A 25,265-nucleotide genomic window follows, 5' to 3' on the forward strand; every position below is an offset into this window, starting at 1 on the left:
ATGAGTGAAGTCAGGGAGAAACTACCTCTAAATTATAAATTAAAATAATCCAAATAAAGGAAAAATTATCTTCCATTCATCATCACATAATTTTTCGGTTGGTATAAATCGTCATTCACCAAGGACTGGTCATAGAAATTTAACCGTTAGTCACGTGAAATCACAACCAAACGTTCGGTCACACGTGTAGATGGTTAATTCCGACTTCAATAGGCCGGTGAACCATAACTGCAACGTACATGCACAAAAACGCAAGCTTTTTATTGAAGATAAATCTCAATTTTATATAATCTTCACGGGCATTCTTTACATTTGAAAGTAAAGCCATCAGAATGTACACAGAAAATGGGAAAAATTGACAACTTGAAAAATGCACCTGGTTGCTGTGATAAATAAGTAACGCCTCAAACGTCAGTTTGCCCCGAGACCTAACGAAAACAAATTTTTTGCTGAAGGGGGGATGTACCACGATGTACCGCGTAACGCAACCATAAATCAAATGCCACTGCTCCCTCTGGATTACTCTGTGGCGACACTTATCTTTTCTGCTGAGAAGTTTTTCCTAAAATATTCAAAACTTTGAAGGCTTATACAGAGCTCCAGACTGCTTCAGTTCAATGTTATATATACCAAAAGATGCGCAAGAATCTGAACTACACGCCAATGATGTTAAAAATGAACGCTTCAGTGGCCAAAGTGCCACAAAAATTGGCATTTTTGAAGAAATCTCTTTTTACGGGTTAAATCTCATTAAAAATTCAAATGCAAAACGCCAGCTCCTGTTACGTCCAATCAAGCTCATGGATTTAAGCTCAGTATGCCCATCATAACCAGCCTCTGACTGACCGCCAAAATGTAATTTTTGTTACATCCTACTGAGTATGATCGTAGTAGCTGGTTATAACAGGAATGAGTTAAATATCGAAGAATTTCGAAAATCGGCAACAATTTTCCCACTAGAATAGACATAACTTTACTGAAAATGGATAAAATGTCATACTTTTTTCTGCAAAATGGTTCTTCATTTTGTTTGCAAAAATGCTACAACATTAGTTTTTGAGTTCATACATGACAGTTTATTTACCAGTGCAAATTGATTTTTTTTAATAACACTATTTTACACCTCCTGATGACGCTGGGACTCAAGTAATGGATCGATTTAAGGCGTACTATGTCAGGGATATATTTTGGGAACTAAGAATTGATATCTTGATGAAAATGTACATCTTTGTCCAGAGTTAGACCGAGCTTTTAGACGTATTATTGAGGTTTTAGGTGATATATTAGGTTTATTAACTTCAAAACGTGATAAAATCAGTTTTCACCGACAGAATATTTTGGAAATCGATTTTTCTGACTCATAATAGTCCCCCCAACAACCTCCAGAAGGAATTTCCGAGGTGCATGCAAGTTGCATAATAATTCCCTTCTTACCCACCGTGTCAAGCTCTCTTTGCGCTAAAATTGCATTGAAAAAAACTCAAACTTTTTTTTAAACTATACCAAACAAATTAGCGAAAGTTCTTCTTCGTGATGGTTCTAGAATTCACTCTCTTTTTTCGCTGAAAACCTTCTTAACCGCTCCCCGATTCGGAGAAGGACGTCTCGTTTTATTGGAGCTTCAATATAATTTGTACCCTTCCCTTAAACTCAATTCACGCAACTTGGCTAGAATTTTGCCGATGTTCGCAGTCTTAGCTCTTCCTCATTCTTTATTATATTTTTTTTCCGCGATCATAAATTATTAACTTTGAGGTTAGTTGACGAAAAAGAAGCTTGCTGTAGTAGCGCTCGATTGAGGTTATGTTTAATACATGCAAAAAATCGTACAAAGTCTTAAGAGAAGAATCATACACGGAGAAAAATCATATTTTATTTACATTTATATAATTTTACTGCGTAAAAATGGTTTCAAAAATTCGTGTAGTGCCTTGAACTCATCTTGCATCTTTCTGAGTTAATTCATCTCATTTTTTTTGTTTCAAATATTCCTGTTCCAAATTACCCATTGAGTGTCGACAATGCAAACAGCCTAAGAAATGCAAAATTTAATAATACTGAAAGAAAAGGAAATAATGAAAAGGTTAGTCATGAGGCTGCGGTTTTTTTGGTTTTTATTCTGCACCATTCTTATAGCTTTTTTGTTTCTGATTAAAAATTCGATCCTCGCAAATATCATGTGGACGAGCGGCAGGAAGAGGGTTTTTGAAAATTTCAAGAATGAAGTTTCGCTCTGTCCGGACGATCTCGCCCCGAGAGCAGCAGCTGCGCCCCGGAATCTACTAGGGATGAACAACAGGGAAAAAAGAAACTGGAGTTTCGCTCGCGGACATTCCGTTCCCAGCGGATGTTTTGAATTTTGGGGTGACGATTCAAGATTAATACGATCGATTTTTTGGGGAGCACGGCCATGTTCGGGGGCAGGTTCCCACGTTTTTTTTTGGGGGACGCAGTGTCATTGCAGGCTTTTTAAGACATTATTTTGTGAGAATATTCGGCCATTTTGAAAAAAGAACGCGGACGTAACTCAAAAATCAACATTCAAAGAGGTTAGGAAATTTGACAGCTCCATTTATTTCCTTTCGAATATGAACTTGAGCCGGTTTCTTTCGTTTCTATGCATTCGGAAACAAAGCATTCAAATGTCAAACACCGGTTGTCAAATTGATGTTTATTTTTTTAAATCACAATTATCGACTACCAACCATGTGGTTTCGTGATTTTGACAGCTGTCATACATTCCAATTTGCGAATTTATTTTCGCAAATTGCAGGTTCATTCGTAGCGCTTATAACTGTCAAAATTGCTAACCTCACGGATTGTTTACCTTCTCATTTCAATTCCCTATTAGGTTTTACAGCGTGGCGTCACGAGCGTTTTTACTGAGACACACAAGCAAAAAATGTAAACTGGCTGAAGAAGAAACAACAGATGAAGAAGATGAATATGCCATACAAGCAAAATATTATTTAAATAAGTGTTATGAGTTAACGGTTAAATTTTCGAAGGAAGAGGACGAAGAAAAAAGTGAAGAACTTGATAATTTAAGACCCAAATTTGCCCGTAAATATTTGAAACTAAGACAGAAATCGTTAGAAAAAAGGCATGGTATCAATTATTGAAATATAGCCAGACAAGTGATCAAAAACTTTGTAAACTTTCCTCTTCTACTATCCACCTTGAAGAGACGAATGCACAATGGTGTAAAATCTCTATAATAAATCAAAAAAAAAAAATGTAAACAGTGCAGCCAAGCTGTCAAATTTCTAACCTCAAAACCGAGTTGGCGTAAAACCTAATTGATTGGTAATGTTAGACCAAGTATGGATGTCATCTTAATAAAGAGAAAACACGTTTCTAAGGGCAAATATTATTTCCTCAAAGTTTCGAATCCAAAAAAATGGCCATCCGAGTCAGCTCGTTCCCGGGAACACAAGCGTACTGCTCCATATCGGTGACTCCGGCCTCCCGCAGAACCGTTTCATCAATGAAAAAGTTCCCGGTGCAGCTTCCGGGATCCCGTGACAGAATTACGTACGCCGCATCGGACATCACGTCCGTGGTGCGACTCCGCTTGTAGCCCTCCTTTCCGTGCAGCATGTCTATGGCCGCCGTGTGGACCGAAAACGCCGGCCACAACCCGTTTGCGGCGATCCCGTGCTTCTTGAACTCCTCCGCGAATCCCATCACGCACATGGACGAGCCCAGCTTGGCGATCGTGTAGGCCAGATGTCGGCCGTACCATCGGGCGTCCAAGGTCATCGGAGGGGTGATGTTGAGGATGTGGGCGTGACTGCTCTTCTTAAGATAGGGGAGACACTCCTTGGTTCTGTTTGACGAGAAAATCGTTAAGTGACATAGCTGTCAAATTTTCCAACCTCTTCAATTGTTCACTTACACCACAAACGTCCCCCTGGTGATAATGTCATTCATCAGGTCGTACCGCTTCATCTCCGTTTCGCCAACCTCGGTCAACGAAATGGCACTCGCATTGTTGACCACGATATCGATTCCGCCAAACTTCTCGACGGCCGCCTGAACAGCCGCCCGCACGGCGGCTTCGTCACGCACGTCAACAACGCACGCCAGTGCCCTGCCACCGGCGGCTTCAACTGTCAAAACGAGAGAGAGAGAGAAGGAGTGCACGCTCAAAACAATCGCTCTTATCATCAGGTTACTCACTCTCGGCGGCCGCCGTGTAGATCGTCCCCGCGAGCTTCGCGTGGGGTTCGGCCGTCTTCGCCGCGATCACAACGTTGGCGCCGTCCCGGGCCGCCTTCAGGGCGATCGCCTTGCCAATGCCCCGCGAAGCGCCCGTAATGAACAACGTGCGGCCGGCAAGTTTTCTGAAAGTGCAAATCGACATTTGTTTGTAAACAAAGCACCGTAAACTGTCAGCTGTGAGCTGGCTTACCCGGTGTTTTCGATACCCATCGAGCGAGCGTGAGTGGTAGGCGTTAGCGTTAGCAGAGCGTCCAGAACCGGCGGAGGAACGATGAGAACTGATTGAGCTGTTTCGGGGGTTCGACTCTCTGAGTTGGGAGTTGTTTACTTGCGTTTGCCACAATCTCCGGGCGGCTTATCGCGACGAGAGATAAATTTGCGATTGGTTATCATGGGTTGTTTGTTCTCCATGAAGACTTGGTGGAGATGGATGAATTTAATATTGAGTAAATTAAAGAGTCGAAAAATAAAAAAAAAACAAGAAAGGGTCACCTCAACGTTGCACAATCTTGTCCACTAATTTTATTGACCATGTTCCTGGAAGCCCTTCGTTACCTTAGATCTTAGATAAGTTAATGAAAAAACATACCACCCAGTGGGGCTCCTTCGTGGGGACCGCCACGCTTAGACTATGTTCGTCCACTGCCCAGTTGGTGGTCCTTCCAGGAATAGATTTGCCCGTGCTAAAATCTGCGTCTAACCACCGGACCGTCCCCAACTCAATACTGAAAAAAAAAAGCCAGGAAGGTCCCAGGTACGGTAATTGTTGTTCGCAGGATCCTTTTTTTCAGTTCTCCGCCGAAGGCCACACCGGAAACGGTCCAGCTGTGTTCCCCTGCACGGCGCGTCACCGGATCGTCACCTCCCTCGGGGTGCAATTATACGGCCCAGCGTCAATTGTTGAGCTTCAGGAGGTATGAGGAAAATCTTGGGGTTTGGAAGCAAAAAAAAGTGTGATAGAGCAGGAGGACGGTGGCGAAGCAATTACGTTTTTACTTCTTTATTTGCTCCCTCGCGCCCCGGTTATATCGTATTCGTCTTTTTGTCAACCCCCTGGAGGGGGTGAGGGCCCGGGACAGTGCGATGGGGTGACTTTGACTTAAGATAATTGCTAGCAGAACACTGACTTTGCTCGCATTAGATTGACACATGCAATAACAGCAAGCTTCAGGTTAAAAAGTTTTAACTTTTAGTAGTTATTCTGCTAGTTCACATGGTTCCTGAAAAAACTCCAACAATAACTATTTGGAGCTTTTCGGAAATCGAGTATGGTTTTTCGTAAAGCTCGCACCATTTACTTTATTTCCTTCTTTGACATTAAATCGAATCAGCTCTGTTTTTGCATGACTTTGTTTAAAACATTGTTAATGTCTTTTTTTTTTTTTTTTTTGAAAAAACTAAATTTTTTACAAAATACCGTATTTTTTTGAAAGTTTTCAAATTTCCCAATCAAACGAAGCGAAATTTTAATTGAAGCATACGAAATTTGAATGTTTGTTTGAAGCATTCAAAATTTCACTTTCGATACCCATATTGCAAATTATGAAAATTTGAGTACAGTCCAGACTCGATTATCCGAAGGCCTTGGCAAAATTTCACTTCGAATAATCAAAACTTCGGATAATCGAACCACGACCAAAAAATTTTTTTCGTTGTCTAATTTTTGATTTTTGAGCTTTAGTATGACCCCTAAACTACTCTAAAGTGAATTTTTAAATACAAGATGGTGGCCAAAATGGTAATGAAATATTGAGAAATTGATTTTTTTTATTTTATAGGCAATCAACCATTCAAATTTGACAAAAACGGGGTTGCAGAACTCAAATTTGATGTTAAATGCAACAAAATTTAAAAAAATGTTCTTGATTCGATTATCCGAAGTTCCATAGGGACCATCCATAAACCACGTGGACACTTTTTTGGAAATCTCAACCCCCCCCCCCCCCCCCCCTTCGTGGACAATCGCCCATACAAAAAAAACTTTTTTGTATGGACCGTGGACAATCGCCATACCCCCCCCCCCCCCCCTAAAGTGTCCACGTGGTTTATGGATGGTCCCATACAAACCTTCGGATAATCGAACTTCGGATAATCGAGTCTGGACCGTGGTCTGGACTGTATTTTTGAAAAAAAACGGTATTTTTTAACAATATTGAGTATTTATACTTTAAAACTTACTACTATGTTCTTTGTGAAAGTATTCAAAATGTAACATGTAACATTAAGTCTATTTTAGAATGGTTTTAAAAATGAAATATCGTCCATTATCGGTTATAGAATTATAATTAAATTTATACAATAATTTTCGTTTGTAAATTTGATTTTGCTTTTGAAAAAGATTATCCATAATTATATTGTCCATTTTTTTCCAAAATAAAAACACGATTTTTTGAAGCAGATGTCTTTTTTCAGTCCCCTAAAACATACACAGCAATTCCATTTGAAAAGAGCCGCGTAGAGTTGCGTAATTTAATTACGAAAATTTTGGTACCCTAACATGTATAGGTCATCGCTGAAATTTTAAAGTTATCGCAGTTTTAGTGAAAAAAGTTGATTTTTTGCCGATTTCGTCATTTTCCTGTTTTTGCGCGTGGCGCGTCGAAAAACTCAGTTTTTATTTTCAAAAAATTATATCTCGGAAACGTACGGTTCGACATTGCCAATTTTTTGATATGTTATGTGAAATTTTCCGAGGAATCAGATAAAAATATTTTCAGACATAGGCTCTTTGGTCCAGACACGGTCAAAACGCCATTTTAAGTTTTCATACGACTTTTTCAAATGTTAGGCTAGATTTTTGAAACTTCTTGCTATTTTTCTCAAATAGCCAAACTAATCACCTTTCTTTTGCGTCTAAGACAGCTAAAATCGGATAAAAAGACGTGGAGATATGAAAAAAACGGTGTTTGCGAAAATTGACGAAAATTGCCATTTTACGAACCACCCTAGCACGATGTAGGTCACCCTAATGGCCAAACAAAAAAATACGGGTCTAATTATTTTGGCCAAGGAACTCCCAGAAAAATTTAGAGCCCGATCGGAGAACTTTTTTTTCGGTTTAGGCTCTTTTCAAATGGAATTGCTGTATAATAATATCGAAAATTAAAAAAATATGTATTTTGTGAATTTAACTTTTAGTGAAAAAAATTTAAATAAAAAAAACGGAATTATTTCCGTGCACCTATTTTTTCCGAAAAGCCCTAATCACAACCTACAAATTTGCCGAAGACATCAAATTCATCAGAAAAACTTCGGGACCATCCATGAACAACGTGGACACTTAAGGAGGGGGGCGATTGTCCACGCTCCATACAAAAAAAAAATTGTATGGACAATAGTCCACGAGAGGAGGGGGGGGGGGTGTTTAGATTTCCGATAAAAGTTTCCACGAGGTTTATGGATTGTCTCTTCTCAAGATACAGAATTTCATGCATTTTTACTTACCCATTTTGTATGACCAGCCCCCAAAATTGTATGGAGACTTGTATGGAAAAACGAAAGATGCAAAATTGCTTCTTTTAGCATAGGAAATGCATGGACAAAGTTGAATCCAAATCAATTGTCGAATCGTAGAGAACTACTCAGAGAGAATCAATAATTTTGAAAAATAAGTCTAAACGTTTTCACAACATCTTTCAACTCAAGTTCAGTGAAGCAGTTTAAACAAAAGCGCTTGCCATGACTCAACGATTTTTTTTTCTACTTTATTGAGAGAGATCTGTGCGATACAGAAATATGCTCAAGTCTCCTCACTTTCGCCTATATTTTTTTTAAATTTGAATTGAAATAAGAGAACTTCAATTAAAAATCTTCTGAAAAAATATTTTGCCGTAAGAGATAAAGTGCTTGATTTATTAATTTTCAAACATTTTTATTGATGGAGCAGCAAATTTTACAAATGTTCCGTTTTTTACACTTAAAATAAAACTGAAATTTGCTGAGATATCTTTAGTTGAAAATTAGGCGAAACATACATTAAACAAAATGGATCGTTGAGAATTGGATGGTTGGATATTCCCCCTTTTTGTGTGATTTTATGAGCATGAGCATGAGCATGAGAGACCACCCATGGTTGTCCTTCTCCGTTGCTGAACAGGACCGTAATATCCTATCAATACAACCGGTCATACGCTTCAACGATCTAATGGTGTTTCCCTTATCAACAGCATGTATGAATGCGCTGAAAAGATAAAACATCAAGATCATCAAAACTAGATCTGGAGCAAATAGGTAACAGTCGTTGGCCACCAACGGCGCCCGCCATGTCAGTTTGTAGATCTCGGGGGATTGGGACGGGAATGTTAGTTAGCACAGGTTGCTACCAAAGGTGGGTTCTATACGATATCCACACCCCCACGTGTGCCGGAAAAACTACTTCTACTTGGGATTTTGTTAGTGGGTTAAGGTAATGGCCAGGATTCATCATAGAGGATGATGATGCGACCCAATAATCAATAAATTTTGTTTAATAGTGTGATGGATTATGAATTCTCAAGGCAAACAGTCGGATGATGCGGATGAGAATATTCCCGGTTATTTGGTGTTGATTTAGAATAAATGATTCAATCTTAGACAGCCGGCTGTGGAAAGATAAAACCAAATAATATTCGAAAAAGCGAAAACGCGAAACCGCCCGGATAGAAAAACAAACACAATCGGGGGGACAACAAAGACGGAAACGGCAACGAAAATCTTGCGTGATGACCGCGACCCGCACCGTTCAACTTCACGAACGCAACTCACCCCCTTTTTGTGTGATTTTATCTAAAATAACAAAAAAAAAAAAGAAATTCAAAAAAACTGATCGAAATTTCACCAGTTCCTGTTGCAAAATTACAGGGAATATTCAACCATCCAAAATTAAACTTTTTTAATGCTAGAAAAAATAATTTTGCAAGAAAAGGCTTCAACTCAGGAACCAGCTGTTCGATAAACAAAGTTGTAAAATTGTAGAAAATTTTCTCAGCTCTTTTAAAACATACTTCTTCTGGATTGTGGTTTATTGATTCAATGTTTTTAAATTGCAAAAAAATTCAAATCCTCCCAATCTACGGTTCGCCCCTGCTGGACACCTGGAGCCTTCAGCCCCGAACTCACGTCCTAGAGATACCCATCGTACAACTGCGATACCGCGTCCCGAATGGATGCTGCCTGAATCTTGGCGTGTCCCCGCTGCTGTCTGCCGATGATCAACTGGTCGGTGGCAGCGTTGCCTAATTTGCATAATTACGTGGGAACTTTTCTTCTCGCTTTTCTTCTCCTTTGGTCCGGGGATGACGGACGGTGTGTGAAATTCAATTACGAAGAAGCAGAACCGTCCTCAGCCTTGTCCTTGCCGTCTCGTGGCTGGACGCCACGAAGGAAGGTGCCCTGTCGAGATCGTACCGGATCGATATATATCTACGATGAGGGGGATTAATAAAAACTTGGAGAAAGATTGGCTTGTGATGACAACCGTCTCGGGATTTGATGCACGGAAAATTATTCAAATCTTATATTTTATTTGCTTTTAATAAGAATTGCATTCCTTCTTAAACATGTTTTTTCATGACTTTTTTTTTAAATTTTCTAGTAAAATTTCCGTGTAAAACTTATTTTTCTCCAGTGTTAACTGTCCATGACAAAAAAAGGGTGATTCATCTGTTGCTGCCAGCATAGCCGAAGCGCCTAGCATTAATTAAGGCCCGATCGATAATTAATCGAATCTCGAGCGGCCGCCGCCGTGACGCTTGTCTCCCAGATCGACCTGCGGCAGTTGACTATGATGCGGGTTGCTGATATGGCCCTGAGATGGTAATGTCGAGCGATCGAACCGTGCCGATAGCGGCTGTTACTATTTTTCCATGGAAGCTACGGAACTGAGTCAAGCTTATGGGTTTGATCGTAAATCATGTTATTGTGATGAATTTGGTGTAGAACTTTTGGGTTTTTTAGGCGATTGTTATGTATTTATAAGCTTAAGTTAGCCAAAACCGTCAATGTTTTGCAAAACATATCTATTTTTTATTTTGCCATCAAGAGTCAAGCCAAAGCAAATGTTAAATCGATTATTAACTCTTTGAAATACATTTCAAATATTAATTTTGTATTTTTTATTTAATAGGGCACTTTAAGATTTTTACAAGGATACGAATTTTGGGGAGAAAGATGTGAAAAAATAACTTAAGAATTATTGTCAATTATTGTATTTTGTAAATTTTTTACAGTTGCATAACTGAAACATTGTTTAACACATTTTGTGATACATTTTGTTTCAAAATTTATTTATTTTTTTTTATTTTTGTACTCCAGCTGAATTTAACATTTTTTACAATTCCGGTTAACACCCTTTGAATTGGATTATTTCAGTGAAATGGATGGTGAAAAGTACTTTTCAGTACTGTTATTTTCTGGTCCTCCAAGCCCTCATTTGTCAACTCGCGTTATTTTGACATGTTTTCGACATGTTTTCTGGGCAATCTTTTGAAAAAAAGACAGTCATAGCTGCTATCGAAAGTGTCTTTTAGGAAATTTTCACAGCTTTCCAATACTTTAAAGAGCGAAATTGTTAAATTTCTGAGATATCTATTTTTAAAGTTTGTTGTTTTAAATTCCTTTATTATTTACTGGAAACATTTCAACAACAGTCCAGAATGCTTGTCAAATGCTGTATTTCTTTTTGTCAAATACTCATCAAAATGTGCAAATTAAGTCAAATAACAACTTTGCAGAAGATTTCAAACCGCTAAACATTTTTGAAGTTACGTTTTGATTTTATTTTTCAGGATATTTTCTGAAATGAAAATCATAAAACCGATTAAAACATAATCTTAAGAAGAATAAATAAAATTTTAGATATGATTTGATTAAATATCACCTTTCAAATATTACCTGTGTGCTCTAATTGAGATTGTTAAGGGCATTATTAGATTTTTATGCATAAATGTCACATTTTCTTTACGAAGCATTAACCAGTTGCATGGATTACAAATTACACAAATTACTGTTTCAAGCTTAAGGAGAAATATTTGTCATTAGAAGTGATTAAATTATCAGCAATATTATAGTAGTCTTATATTTGTTTTTCGTTTGAAAACTTTTTTCAAAAACCTGAATTAGTTTTTTTTTTCAAATAGATTGGATTATAACCTATGGTTTTTTTTTTTTTTTTTGAATTATATAAATAACAAGCCTTACCCGACAAACTTCGTTCTGCCTTTTTTCGTTTGTTGACGTTTGTTGTTTTTTTGCTTATTCAGCCTCCTGTGATCAAAATTGAATTTTACGTAACTTTTTAAATACAATTTGCCGATGCTCCGGAATCGGTTCCAAGGTGGCCAAAGTGTCAATTTGTTAGCGGGCTTTTACGAACCCAACGCAATAAAAAGCACCTCGATCCGACGCACCGTATTGAACTGATTCGCGTTCGAACAAAACCGTCGAATTTTTTTATCTACTTTTGCTACTTTTAACTGCATTTTCAACAGCAAACCATGTTCTAAAGCATTATTTTATTTTAAAATAATGAAAAAAGTGTCTTTCGCAGCTAGCAACAGTAATTTGCTATCCATTTTCGAAAATAAAACATTGTTCTTGTTCATTTTTTCTTAGGAAATATGATATTTACACATAAAAATCTAAAAAATAAAATTAATAATCTAAACCTACTAAAATTTCGATTATTTTAACTGAATTAGAGCCATATTTAAAATTGTATTTATTCATGTTGAAATTATGATTCGACATGGATTCATGATTTTCATTTCCAAGCAAATCCCACTTGTTCAAAAAACCAACCAAAACCTAATTTTCAAAATGTTTAGCATAATTTTCACAAATAAATTACACATAAAATATAGAATTTGATAATTTTCCCGAACCGTTATATAAGAGTTTGAAGTTTAAGTTAGAAAGGTTTTGTTCCATTGGATGTTATTTCGGTGCTCGAAACAGATTGGTGGTTTTAAAAGTGTTTAAAAATGATTATAAAATGTTATTTTTTTTTTTGAAAAGGTCAGTGTTTTTACGCATGATTCAGCTACCGGAAGAATTTTAAGAATAAATGATCTGGAAACTCATTGTATTTTAATTTAGTGAAATTTGGTGATGGAATTTAGGCCCGGCATTACGGCATCAATTGTGTTGGTAACAGCTGTGGGTTTTGCACTGAAGTCAATGGTACGGAATATTTTTTTTTTCGAGATGACATCCTGCACATTCCCAGTGAGTTTGTTTCAATTTGAAAACTTCCTTTTCCTTGAACTTAATTAATATTAATTATATTTCATCTATACATTGCAGATTGCAGCGATTTTTAGACAATCGTGCAACTTGTGGAAAGCTCTATATAAAAGTGCTCACCTCAAACTACAGCAGAAAAAACTGTCTAAGACACACACCCTAGCTTGAAACTATTCTAAAGTGTTCGGAAGCAACAAAGCTCAGTCGAGACACGTACCACTCTAAGCGAGCGGGGGGAGAAGAGGTAGGATTTCAAGTGTGCAAATATTTGGTGTGCAGATATTATTTTCAAGGGTGGAGAATTTGGTGCAAAGTGTGCAATATATAAAAAGAAATTCGATGGTTTTGTTCGAACGCGAATCAGTTCAATACGGAACAACGGATCGGTGCGCTTTTTACTGCGTTGGGTTCGTATAAGCCCAAGGAAGGTTTATACGCTAACTAATTGACACTTTGGCCACTCTGGAACCGATTCCGGAGCATCGGCAAATTGTATGGGAAAAGTTACGTAAAATCAAATTTTGATCACAGTTGGCTGATCCCGCCCGTGTGGATCAATCGGACCGCGCACTGGACTCACAATCCAGAGGTCGCCGGTTCGAATCCCGCGGCGGGCGCTCTAAAATTCTTTGTGGGTATTCGGCGCCGTCGCTCCGTGCCATACTTTCATACACTTAGGAGCCCAGGGCGGCGAAGTCCTTGTAGATAAAAAGGAAGACACTAGTGGTTGGTACTAGCAATGGTGGCCGACAGCTATAAAGTCAACTTCGTTTTCGTTGGCTGAATAAGCAAACAAGCTAAAAATGTCAACAAGCGAAAACAAGACAAGACGAAGTTTGTCGGATTTAGCTTGTTGATTATGTATAACCACACTGAACACAACCTTCTTAACACTTGAAATTACTAAATGGAGCGTTTGGTACGGTATGTCCACACATCCTTCCTCCCCTGTAGATTCTGTGAAATGTGATCCGTTCACAGAATCCTCTCTGCGGTAAACATAACGCAGTAGGGCTGGCCGCTTTAATTTTTGTGATACATTTTCGGGTGTTCTCGGATGTACTGCAATTATTAATACTGACAAGAAAAGAGCTTGGGGCGTAATCTAATCACAAGACTTTCCAGCATGCTTTCATCGGACTGGCTGCGTCTATGTTATATAAGATTAAATTGTCCCGAACCGTTATTATAAAGTTTCCAACAAATAATAAAAGTTAAAAAAAAAATTGAAGCATTAAGACTACTTTTTCAAATAAAAAAACTAAATTATTAAAACCTTGCTTTACATTTTGAACCGTCTAAAATAAGTGTTGAAAACCATTTTAAAAGTTACTTTTATTGACTCTAACACAAACAAATTAGATTTGATTTTATTTGAAGACCAAAATTTCACAAAAGTTTCTATTTTGTAACATTGCATTGTTTAACAGTAGTTTCCAAGATATTGCGAGTTGAAAAATTAGGGTTGATTAGATCACACTGATAATACTCATTTTTCACAAAATTTAATAGGCTTTATCTCGGCAACTAGCAGTCCCATCAACACTACCAATTGACAACAATTTTAAGAAAATTTTCTCAGTTCTGATTTTTCTCCTTTTTTCTAGAAAAAGTTAGTTGCCTCGCATTCATAAAGAGAATACACTACAGAGCCTCAAAAAAGTGTATAAAAAAATAAAATATCTGAGATCCGGCCTCAAAGTGTATTAAAACACTAAAGTACTTATAACTTTTGATAGGGTTGTCAGATCTTCATTATTTTGGGTTCGTTGAAAAGGTCTTTTGATTACTTATCCAATGATAGATCCGGACAACTTTTTCATCAAAATATTTGAGATCCGGCTTTAAAAGAGTGTACAAATAACACTTAAATGCTCATAACTTTTGATGCGGTTGTCAGATCTTCAATCTTTTGAACGCGTTGGAAAGGTATTTCAAATAGTGCTTTTCTAAACTTCATAATATTAACTAGGGTCTTGTGGGACTCCAAGACGGATCGAATGAGACCAAAACGTTGCATATTTTTCGGTGCACGGACTTACAGACTTACACACGCACATACATTTGTTCAAAATTTGATTTTGAGTCGATAGGTATACGTGAAGGTGGGTCTACGAGGTCGAATAAAGAAGTTCATTTTTTGAGTGATTTTATAGCCTTTCCTCATTGAGGTGAGGAAGGCAAAAAACATTGAAAAATAACATATCTGGTGCTGTCAATTGGGGCTCATCAGAACCACAATCTGAATAAGGAAAACTGTTTTTAGAAGACCTGAAAGCTTTAAATTTGAAAACCGATGCACTATCCTGTGTTGTGCTGTGTTTGTTCTAACCGAAACCAATAATATCAAAATATTGTGCAAAAACAGATCAGATCTAGAGATGGATAAGAGAAGTATGCCCTCGTAAAAAAACAACAAAAAGTGTTGACTATGTAAAAAAAATCATGATTAAATTTCATCTAAAAAGGGGTACATCTTTTATGTCAGAAAAAAGCTTTAATTTTACCTCTAAAAATATGTAAATTTACATCTGGCAGACGCTAGGAAAAAATATCTGTAATCCCAAAAAAATATCAAACCGGCGATAGGTATATCTAGCTTACTAAGTCCGTGCCCCAACCCGCACGGCCAACTCTGTATGATCAAAGCCATGTACCTCTACGTATCTCGTATATCGTGTATGTACCGTATATGCAGTAAATACAGTATACAATGTACGGAACACATAGAGCTACATTGGCTTTGATCGTCCAATATTCACAGGGGCGAGTTGGCCGTGCGGGTTGGGGAGGTAAAATTAAAGCTTTTTTCTGACATAAAAGATGTACCCCTTTTTAGATGAAATTTTAACATGATTTTTTTTACTGTGCAGGGCCCTCAAAGTTCTCAATAAAATGTGAGAAAATTAATTCCTAGACTCGGTGTAGACATTTCAATTTTTTGTGGTTAATCCACAACAATAAACACATCTTGTTCTAAAATAGTGTCCGCAATATCCCACCCCTACAACATTGTCGCAATAGTAATTAAGTTTTCCCTTTCTTTTTTTTCCCGCTTCATTCCAGGTGAGTTATTACGGCTAATCTGAACCATATATTTCATCACACAGTAAGTAAGTGCCCCCGATTTCCTCAAACTCCACCCTCAACCAACCCACTACATCTTGGCAACCATGATCCAGAGAAACCACGACAGCCAGCTGCTGGCCCCACCGTAACCTGAAAACCCGTTCCGAGAAACCTCCCCAGTCTTCTGGTGGCGACTGCCTGTTTACTGTGGCCAACGCTAATTACTGTCAGTTTAAAAGTCACTCGCGCGCGTTCGGCCATGCCCCTGGTTAATCTGGCTGTGGTCATAATTTTATGGGATGTGGGTCATTTACGCATGGGTTGTTTCGTCGAATCGTGATTTTATTTTACTTTGAAGAAATGAAGTGTAATGAAACCGATTTGATAAAAAATTACCAAACGTCAAAATATTTAACGAAATAACCCAAACTCACTTTGAACCCCGTCGCGTGATCCAACTCCAACCTCTCTGTATTGATCTTAAGAAGTCGTCAGCCTGCCATCTGGCGCTGTTTTGGGAAGCTTCACGCGTGGACCATAACCTCTCGCCGTCAGTCCTCACAGGTGTAGATGGCGCTTTCGCGAACCTGTTCAAGCGGCGGCCGCCGCGGCCATCTCCAGTCAACATGGTCAATCAATCGGTTTGGAGTGGGTTCTCTCCAGAGCTCATCACTCTCCTCACGAGGATCATCTGAGCTTTTTTTCTTTTGTTGTTGTTATTGTTATCGATGATCTTAAGCCCCAGAAGTGTACAACTTCACCAGCTGTTGCTACTGGCTGGTCACAACAAAGTCCTCCTACTCCTGCCTCAAGTCCCCACTCGTCGACACTTTCCACTTCTTGAAGCAGTAATCGTCGTCATCTCTCCTTCTCTCTCGCGTTTTATTCAGTGCAAGAGACCTGCGCGGTTTGTAGGTTAGGTTGGTGTGCGCCAAGTTACCGTTAGTTCTCCTTGCCTGATGGGTCTTGGAGACCAGTGCGCTTGAGGAGTGTTCCGAAAAGCCATCTCGAAGCTCGTTGAATTTGCATGTAATTAAGCGTGGCGCGTAAAGATGTAGATTAGGCAGAGATAGCAGCTGTGGTCGTTCCAGTTAATCCTAGATATGGGGTGATTCGGCGTGGTGGAGATGACCAGATATGGGGAGAAATCAAATGAAAATGAAATCCGGTGACTGTTTAACTGTTTAAGTGGAGATCATCTTTTAAGATGTGGTGATTTTTAAACTTTAATTCATCTCTTTAAAATTGATTTATTGATCTTTTTAACTATTAATGTGCAAACATGTAATTGCGTTATATCCATCTGCTCTGAAACTTACTTGTAGACACCATGGAGATTTTCCCTTATCCCCTTAAAAGGGGACACTTCCCGTTTTCCAAATCCTATTCCTTGTCCAGCGGTTGGCAATAGACGGCTGTCATGGTGGTGAATGTGATTGAGGTGGAATTGGTTCTATTCCCAATTAACCATTACTAGGCAATCTGTTCTGGACAATTATCATATACACATGGCGAAATCCAGACTACGATCCGCTAAGGTGGAATAACCAACATTTAAATGTATTTAACAACCCAATCTGACGTATCTTCACACAACAATCTCTAATCAACTGAATAATGTATCAATCATAGAGCCACAAATTGTTTTCCAAGGCCTTTCTTCGTCTCGCCTATTTCCACCGCATTTCCATCAATTTTCCGTTTTATTCGCGCAATGCCGCGGGAGTCGTTTAACCTTTCAGCACCTCAATCCATGACCTGCCAGCTTCTGTTTGATTAGTGCGCGGAAAAAGGGCCCAGCCCGGGCATCTCACTTTCCCGCTGGCCACATGCCATAACCTACATGAAGATTGGCCCTCACGGCCAGTTTTGTTGAGCTCCGCAAAAAAGAGTGCTCCCGAGGAGCAGTGAAACCTTCCACCGAGCTCGAGATTGAGTCGAGCCCAGCCCAGATGAGCGGGTAATACCAATAATTGAGAGAGTGTATTAAAGTCGATTTCCCCTTCTTCTTCTGCGGGTTCCACCGATTCAAAACCCTTCCCCTAAAGGTATCAGAGTAGAGGGGATTGACAGTGCAGTGGTGAACCAGGTGACCGGGGTCTGTTGTTCGTAATTTTGAAGATTTGAAACTTCTAAATTTCCACAAATCTAGAACATTAATGGAAAACGATAATTCGTAAGTGGTTACGTTAGAAACAAGTGGTTACGTTAAAAACAGGCCTTCAACGACGTCGTATCAACACTCCAAGCCACAACCCTGCTCAAGCCTTTCTTCTACCACGAGACGGATCCTCAACCTCCACAGCCTCCAATTGGCCACACTCCGGCCCATCCAGAGTACCTGCCCTTCTTCAGCCTAGGAAACTTTATTAATCTTTTTGCGCATCGTCATCGCTCAGCCTGGGGAGTTCAAGGGGGGGGACTCCGAAATGGAACAAGCAAGCAAGATCTTTTCTCCACCGTACACACGTGTGCCAGCAAGTGGTTCTCCAGAAGATGCTGCCACTGCTGGACCCGTACTTAACGATCTGCAGCGAAAAAAAGATCACAACGCCATCATGGGACAAGGTCATGGAGATAAGGTTGGAAAGTGGATTTTAAGTTATCAGTCCTGTACAAAGAATATATCTATAATCACCTTTGTCAAGTATTACAGATTTTGACAGCAATGTTTAAAGTGTCCACCTCAGTATTTAGGACCCTGGCAATGATCAGCATCATCCAGCGTAGACAGACGCATCGGGCGAAAGCCCCCGAGGGATCCATCGCGCGAAGATCATGAAGAAAGGAGAAGCCAGAAAAACACAGACCCTCGCGCCACCACTCTACTCTCTCTGGAGACTCGAGAAAAGGTCATCAAACTATATATTATACGCGGTCCCAAGTTTTTAATGGTAGTGGTGGAACTTACTCTTCTTCGTCTTCTCCCAGTCTCCAACAAACACAGACATAACCGCGCGGGTTGAGCCCTCTGAATCAGCAGAGAGATCTCGCGGAACGACCCGCACAACTGATCGAGAAGTTCGAGAAGGGGTCCCAAACGAAGATCTGAACGGGTGCGATAGCCGCACAACCCAGCAGTCGATCGTCGGGTCGAGATATCGCGTGGAGAGGGCTCCCGTCGTGTGCGGAGCAGGCCATGACGTGTCCGGAATCTCTCTCTCCGTTAACGGCGTCATCCCCTGGACTTTTGGGTGTTGATCTTTTTCCTTTCGATTTTTATTTCGACACATGCATGCACGCGGGTCCAAGTACTGATTTGGACGTATTTTTGGAGTCTGATGGCCAGGTGAGCGTTGATTCATCGGAGTCGTGGTGGACGCATTGACAGTTGTTTGGAAATTTTTGAGATCACAACAGATCTCTTTAAAAACTAAAATTACAAATTGTTGGGCATTAATTAGTTTCAAAATTATATAGTTTCAGCTAAAACTAAAATATTTTAAAAGTTACGAACTTAAAAAAGCAATCCATTTTAACGACTCCCGGGTCTTTTGTGGTCTCTATTACAAGTTTCTACTCATTTCTAGGCGTCCGCAAGTTATGTGTAATCACTTAAATCCTCTTTTACGCAAATGGACCGACGATTTACTTCCCCATCCGATAGAAAGCCAGGAGGATAAGGCGGGAATCGAACTCGCGCCCCTTAGCAACTTAGGGATCGGCAGCCGAAGCCGCTAACCCCCGCGCCACGAGGCCCGGGAAGTTACGAACTAACTCCAATCTTAAAATGCACCGAAAAACAATCTTTAACCCAATTTTGAAACTTGAAATTTTATGGTTGATGATGTTACTCGTTTCATGTCGAATGTCGATTATGGGCCAAGTTGACTTACGAAGATCCCCAAAATAAGATTTCAATCCTGCGATATTCACCCAAAATCGTAAAAACCCTGTACAATATTGTAACTCTCCATAAGAAGGTAGTTGAGATCAGATCGTGCCATCTTGTCACACCCTGCAAGTGCGACAACTGATTAAAGGGTATTTAGTCAGATAACGTTTTGTCACATGCGAATGCCCGACTAGTATATCCATTTTTAATTGCAACTCGGGAATCTGGCAGCTAAATTCAACCAAACACCAGGACAATGCACAGAACGATAAAACGTGTTGTTCTTTACAAAGCGTGCTTAAAAAAACTAAAACAAACAATAAAACAGGTTTATTTTTTTCAAAGCTTTTGGTTCAACTAAGGTTTATAATAGTTTTAGTAAGGCACTATGTCGAGCGATTTGAAGCAGATGAACAACAAAAATAAAACGTGCAGTAGGTATGGGATTTGACAGCGCTCATTTGCCGAAAGTGCGGCGCGCCGTTCGAGGCTGGTTTGCCGCATGTCTTTTTGGGCAAAACGGTCAATATTTTTTGCTAAAAATCTTATAGTGCAAGCATGGGTTATTAATCTCTTTGCCAAATGTGAAAAAATATGTATATGGGTCATTCCAGGTCAACTGAGTACACTTTTGGACTCGACCTTCACCGATTTGGACCAAACGTGAAGGGAACGTTTATCTATCGATAGTTAACAGAAATCCCAAGTTTGGTGCAGATTGGACCATCCCTCTATTTTTGGCACCGCCCTCTTTTTTGGCGATTTTCTATATATTTTTTTTCTTTTAATCATAACTTTGCAACTATTTGAGCAAAAGACTTTTTACAGGTTGGATTTTATAGAAAATTGTCCAAGGAATTCGATAAAAATAAAATTTTAACCCTTGAATGCCCACTTATATTATATTTTATTGTTTTAAGTATACAAATTCAGTTTTGACCAATTGCTTGTATTTTTATTTGTTTTATTTTATCACCATCGTGTTCCCCGGACAATTTTACATTATAATCAATGTAGACTTCAAACTAAAATGAACTCTTGACGAGATACAGCGATTTTACTGAAAAAAGTCTGATTTTGCGCAGCTCTCGGAAGTTCATGGTGTACTTTTCAACAAAAAGGAATGAATCTCGCATAATTCGGTTTTTATATGTGAGAAACCTATTTCGGATTTGAATTCAAAGGACAGAGTGCAGTGCAAAATCAATTTTTTTCAGTAAAATCGCTGTATCTCGCCAATAGCTCATTTTAGTTAGAAGTCTATATTGATTATTATGTAAAATTGTCCAGGGAACACGATGGCGATAAAATAAAAAAATAAAAATATAATCAATTGGTCAAAACTGAATTTTTATACTTAAAACGTTAAAATATAATATTAGTGGGCATTAAAGGGTTGAAATTTTATTTTTATCGAATTCCTTGGACAATTTTCTATAAAATGCAACCTGTAGAAAGTCTTTTGCTCAAATAGTTGCAAAGTTATGATTAAAAGAAAAAAAAAATCAAAGTTTGTATCCGTCTGCTGTTCGGTTTCCCTACATATTGCATGCAATTTTCAGTTGTATGCAAGAGCGACGAACCACCCTAACCCCACACAAAATTTGAAGAAAAAAACATTTGGCCCTGTCTAAATATCTTTGAAAAATTCAAAATACACGTGCTTCTGGGAACCCAAAGTTTATGCTTCCCCTCGAGTTGAGCCCGCGCAGTCATTTTTTTTTATTTTTTGTAGGTCATTGTTATGTTTGAGTTTTCTTAAGAAAAAAAATACATTTTCAATTCCATACATATCAAAAATAAGTGGAATATTACATCATGAACATGTGAAATTTTCATCAGTTTCTGTTGAATTTCACATTATACACATTACTCAAAAAGAGGTAATATTCAACCAACCGAGTTTTTAACACTCCAAAATTCAACTTTTTGTTATTGTGTCAATTGGGTTGTTTATCCCGATGCAAATATCAGGTTAATTACAGAAAAAATAATTAAAAATTGTAATTTAAAGTCAAGGTTTTAACACTCCAATGAATAATGTGTAATAAAATGCATTATACACTAACAGTGATAAACCGTCTAGGAATAGTGACAGATTTTGAGTACAAAAATGTGTACTGGTGAAAATTTCAGCAGTTTCTGTTGAATTTTTCTTATGTAGGTACACATTATTATTATTTTTTACACATTATTTTATGAAAATTACTCAAAAAGGTGTGATGTTCAACCAACCAAATTTTCAACCTTCCCTTTTAACGAGCCTTTATTGATGGAGGGTGTGGCTTAAAAAACTTTAAAACATATTTGCAACAACTTAACTTTGAATAAATATTTTGCACCATAATTTTATTTTATTCATTTTGTTATAATTTTGCATATTGTAGGATAAATTTTGATTTGTTACAGAATAAGCATGGTTGACTGCCAATGAGCTGCTACTCCGTTATTGACAGATCAACTGAAGTTAAGCAATGAATGAAAAATGATCAGTGGGAGCCAACCATACGTTCACTGTTAAACCTCTGAAGATCCCGACTTTATTAGTCAATACCGGCGCCCTCCCAAGAAGCCTGCATTTCAACAAAAGGGAGGAGTGTTAGTCCGATAGTTGAAGTTGCAGACTCATCAAGCACACAGCTTTTCGCTATATACCTGTTGACACCGTTGAATCCATCTCCTTCAAGCATCACGGAATTAATATTTTTTCGGGTTAGTAGGATAAGGTATTGGCTTTTCGATGCCTTTCGAGCTACGATGCTATGGGGAGGACTTAACACATATTTACCCGACGTCGAGCCCTCCGAGCTACGAAGCTATGGGAAGGTCTCTTTCAACACAAAAACACTCGCGCACCACGTAACGTTCTTGCTGAATCAAAATAATTTTGTAACGAGACAAACCCGACGAACTGAACCATCAACGTCCCTTCCAATCTTCTTTCTTTTCTGTTAACCGGATGAGATATTCGATGCCTCCCGAGCTATGATGCTAAATTTTGCGCCACTATTAGCTCGACGATCCAAAATGTCAGCATGTCTTTCGATAAACGATTCAAAAGAAATGACTTTTTCACCGTGAAATTTTTACACATTGTTCGAAAAATTAATGCACAAATCATCCGACGCCGTGCCTACTGATCAACGATGATATAGGAAGGGCTTTTAAAATCACAAAATAATTATCGTAATCTTAATTAAAGCACGGAAAAATATAATTACTTTAAAAAAGAACGCTCGAAGCAGGCAACACAAATAATACTAATCACTGAAAAAAAAAGACACTCGAAATGCGAATAATCCTGCTTGCATTAGAAGTCACATTTTTCAATAATTAACTGATTTTAAAACCAATCCCCAATTCTATTTTGAACCAAAGGAGTCGTGCAGTGTTCCTTCGCTTGTAACTTATGATGCAATACATCGTGGCGGCGGCGACGGCGGGTTTGTGATTTATTTCTTCCGCCACGGAAAACCAAGCCCGAATGCAGGTACGACCCGCAAACACGGAGCACCTGGAGACCCTGGCGCGGCTTTTGGGAGAGTCCCTGTCGGGGTGGAGAAGAACCTCATCACAGCTTCGTAAAAGATTTCCTCCCGACGTTACACCCAGTTGATAAAAAGAGCAGTTTTCAAATTTAGAAGACTTCCATCATTGTCATGATTTTTCGTTCAAAGATATAAATTTTGCGTCGCTTTCAATATTTCTTTTGGTAACTTTTTTGGTGCTGATTCCTCTTGGTAACGATTATCCCATTCCTTGTAAAGTTATTGAAATCGTCATTAATCAATGATTGTCAACTAGGACTTCAATGACTGTGCCACAAATTTATATAAATTTTGAAGCACAATTGATTTAGATCAAAAATTCCTTCAGTGGCTTCAAGAAGGCACCAACCGGCACATGCTGATTCCTTTTGGTGCTGAAATTCGTTAAATTGAATTTAATACAGAATATTTTATAGTGATGGTCAATCTTATTCGAAAATGATCAACGGCTTCACCTTAAATGTTTTAATTTTTCAGTTTGACTGTTTATGCCCTGAGTGTACCCGTAAGGCAAAGAGTACGAAATCAATGGCGAATGATGCTTGCATTTCTTCTTCTCTTCTACCGGGTGGAGAAGCCTTTTTCTGGAACCATCGTCAGCTGCTCCACGCGTGGTGCGCAGACATCGTGTAGGACATGGTCCTTTGATCTTTGGCGCGCCCCGGTGGGTGCTGGCTTTAGTGTGCTCAATCCGCCTCGGGTTGAGGTACATGAAGATGTTAGGAAGAAGTCTTTGTGTAATGATTTTTAATATTTCAAACGTATTTGTTTTGACAAATAAAAAAAATATACTAAATTAAGACAAGACTTAGCCGAGTACGAATAGAGATAAGAACAATGATGAGCCCATCACTATGGCAGTGTTGCCAACCGCAGCGCGTGACTTTTCAACACCTTCAACGCCGCAGCCCAACTCAGCTTTCTAGAACTCGTCCGTACAGCTAATTGCTGGGGACAACCCCCCCCCCATGAACGCTAGTTTGCGCGCGGTGAAGGGGATTGGCTGCTGGTGCCTAACTGTAACGCTTGTAATGAGTGCCCTTGAACAACAGGTTTTACTGCCTGTCCGTCCGTCCGTTCGTCACGCCACCACCTGAGACCATGGCCTGGCCATTGGTGGACCGGCTTTTGAGGAAAGGAAGGGTGGGGCATATGAATCACGTTATATATGCATAATAATGGTAATGCAACAGGGCAGCTCTCGTCAGTGCTCAGACAACTATTTATTATAGAGTGCATATCTTTCGCACAGACACCTGGCCTCCCCAGTCATTGCTGGACAGAACTAGTGCCACTGAGTAATTCTCTGTGAAATTGGCAGTTGCCATCACAACTGCCTTCCAAGCTAAGATGCCATGAAGTGCATTCTTTTGTCGACGTGCCTTCCTAGCTGCGATGTTATGGAATGGTCTGAAGAAATTCAGATTCCACTGAGAATCCCCTCACTGCTCCACTACTCTTTGATCCAAACTGGCTGCTGCTGCTGCTGAATGGGACACATTGCGGGCCGCACATGCACTTGGCCGTTATACCTTTAGTTTCCCGTGGTCGTTAAAATGTGTAACTCTACTCTATGGAGGTGATTCGACATGCGCCACATGCCGTGGGCCAAGCCAAGCAAAAGTTGACCAAAAGAATTAGCGAACCGTGCGAAACTCTACCGACCTGCAGACTGACAACCGCGGGTTGTTCTGCCACTACCGGCCAGGTGTTCATGGCGTGTGAGGGAGCGATTTTTTTTCGTGGTTATTGGACTTTAAATTGTTCAGAGTTGCTAAAAGTTTGATTTCAATTTGATTTTGGTGTAGAATGAAGAGCATTGGAGCTGTTCTCTGATTCTGATAACATTTTTTTTTTACTTTTTTTCAAATGCTAGGCAAAATCGTAGATAACAACTCAACGGAGGTATTCCCCATTTCAAACACTTTCGTTACAGTCTCACAAGACGCGCGTACACAGCAACTGGTCAAAAGTCATGAACTTTCTTCATCTGACTCACTCTCTCAGAGACTCTATTGAATACCCTCAATTTGAAGTCGACGGCAGACGAAAAAAAGGCGCGCGAAATCGACCAGAAAGGTGCAAAGTAACCAATTTAAAAATCGATCATAAAAAACAACACTTTATCTCGGCGTGGAAGTCTTAACATCAGGGCATATACCCACACCCCACATAGGTCGAAGAAGTGAAAATCTACACACGTTTGGACGAGCGTGCAGGCCCACCAGGTTCAAAGGTACGATACGCTGATGCTGGGATGAGTGAAATCCTCTTCTTCCCCGCGCGCGTATGGTGAAACGGTAACCGACTGTGGCGTGGCCAGATAAGATCCGCGATAGTGCATCCGCGTCCGACCACGATCTGAACCA

At 39.2% G+C, this 25,265-nt stretch overlaps 2 protein-coding genes across 4 annotated transcripts in view; one reads left to right on the forward strand and one right to left on the reverse strand.

Moving 5' to 3' along the window:
• The window catches only part of LOC120412427 (protein scalloped), a 284,128-nt gene that overhangs the window by 138,194 nt on the left and 120,669 nt on the right, over window positions 1–25,265 (forward strand). The gene's annotated exons all lie outside the window — the stretch shown is intronic.
• On the reverse strand, window positions 3,355–4,571 carry LOC120412456 (hydroxysteroid dehydrogenase-like protein 2). Its single transcript, XM_039572930.2, has 4 exons — window positions 4,415–4,571; window positions 4,183–4,346; window positions 3,899–4,112; window positions 3,355–3,829 (listed from the first exon to the last, which is right to left on the reverse strand). Exons 1-4 carry the CDS (start codon window positions 4,432–4,434, stop codon window positions 3,379–3,381), a joined length of 849 nt encoding a protein of 282 aa, XP_039428864.1. The 5' UTR covers window positions 4,435–4,571; the 3' UTR covers window positions 3,355–3,378.

The sequence above is a fragment of the Culex pipiens genome, chromosome 1, assembly GCF_016801865.2.
Source record: "Culex pipiens pallens isolate TS chromosome 1, TS_CPP_V2, whole genome shotgun sequence".
Lineage (NCBI taxonomy): Eukaryota > Metazoa > Arthropoda > Insecta > Diptera > Culicidae > Culex > Culex pipiens.

Coding starts and splice junctions, on each gene's coding strand:
- LOC120412456 (XM_039572930.2), bottom strand. CDS start 4,434: ATGGGTATCGAAAACACCGG. Junction 4,347..4,414: donor ATGGGTATCGAAAACACCGG/GTAAGCCAGCTC, acceptor TTGCACTTTCAG/AAAACTTGCCGGCCGCACGT. Junction 3,830..3,898: donor ACCAGGGGGACGTTTGTGGT/GTAAGTGAACAA, acceptor CTCGTCAAACAG/AACCAAGGAGTGTCTCCCCT.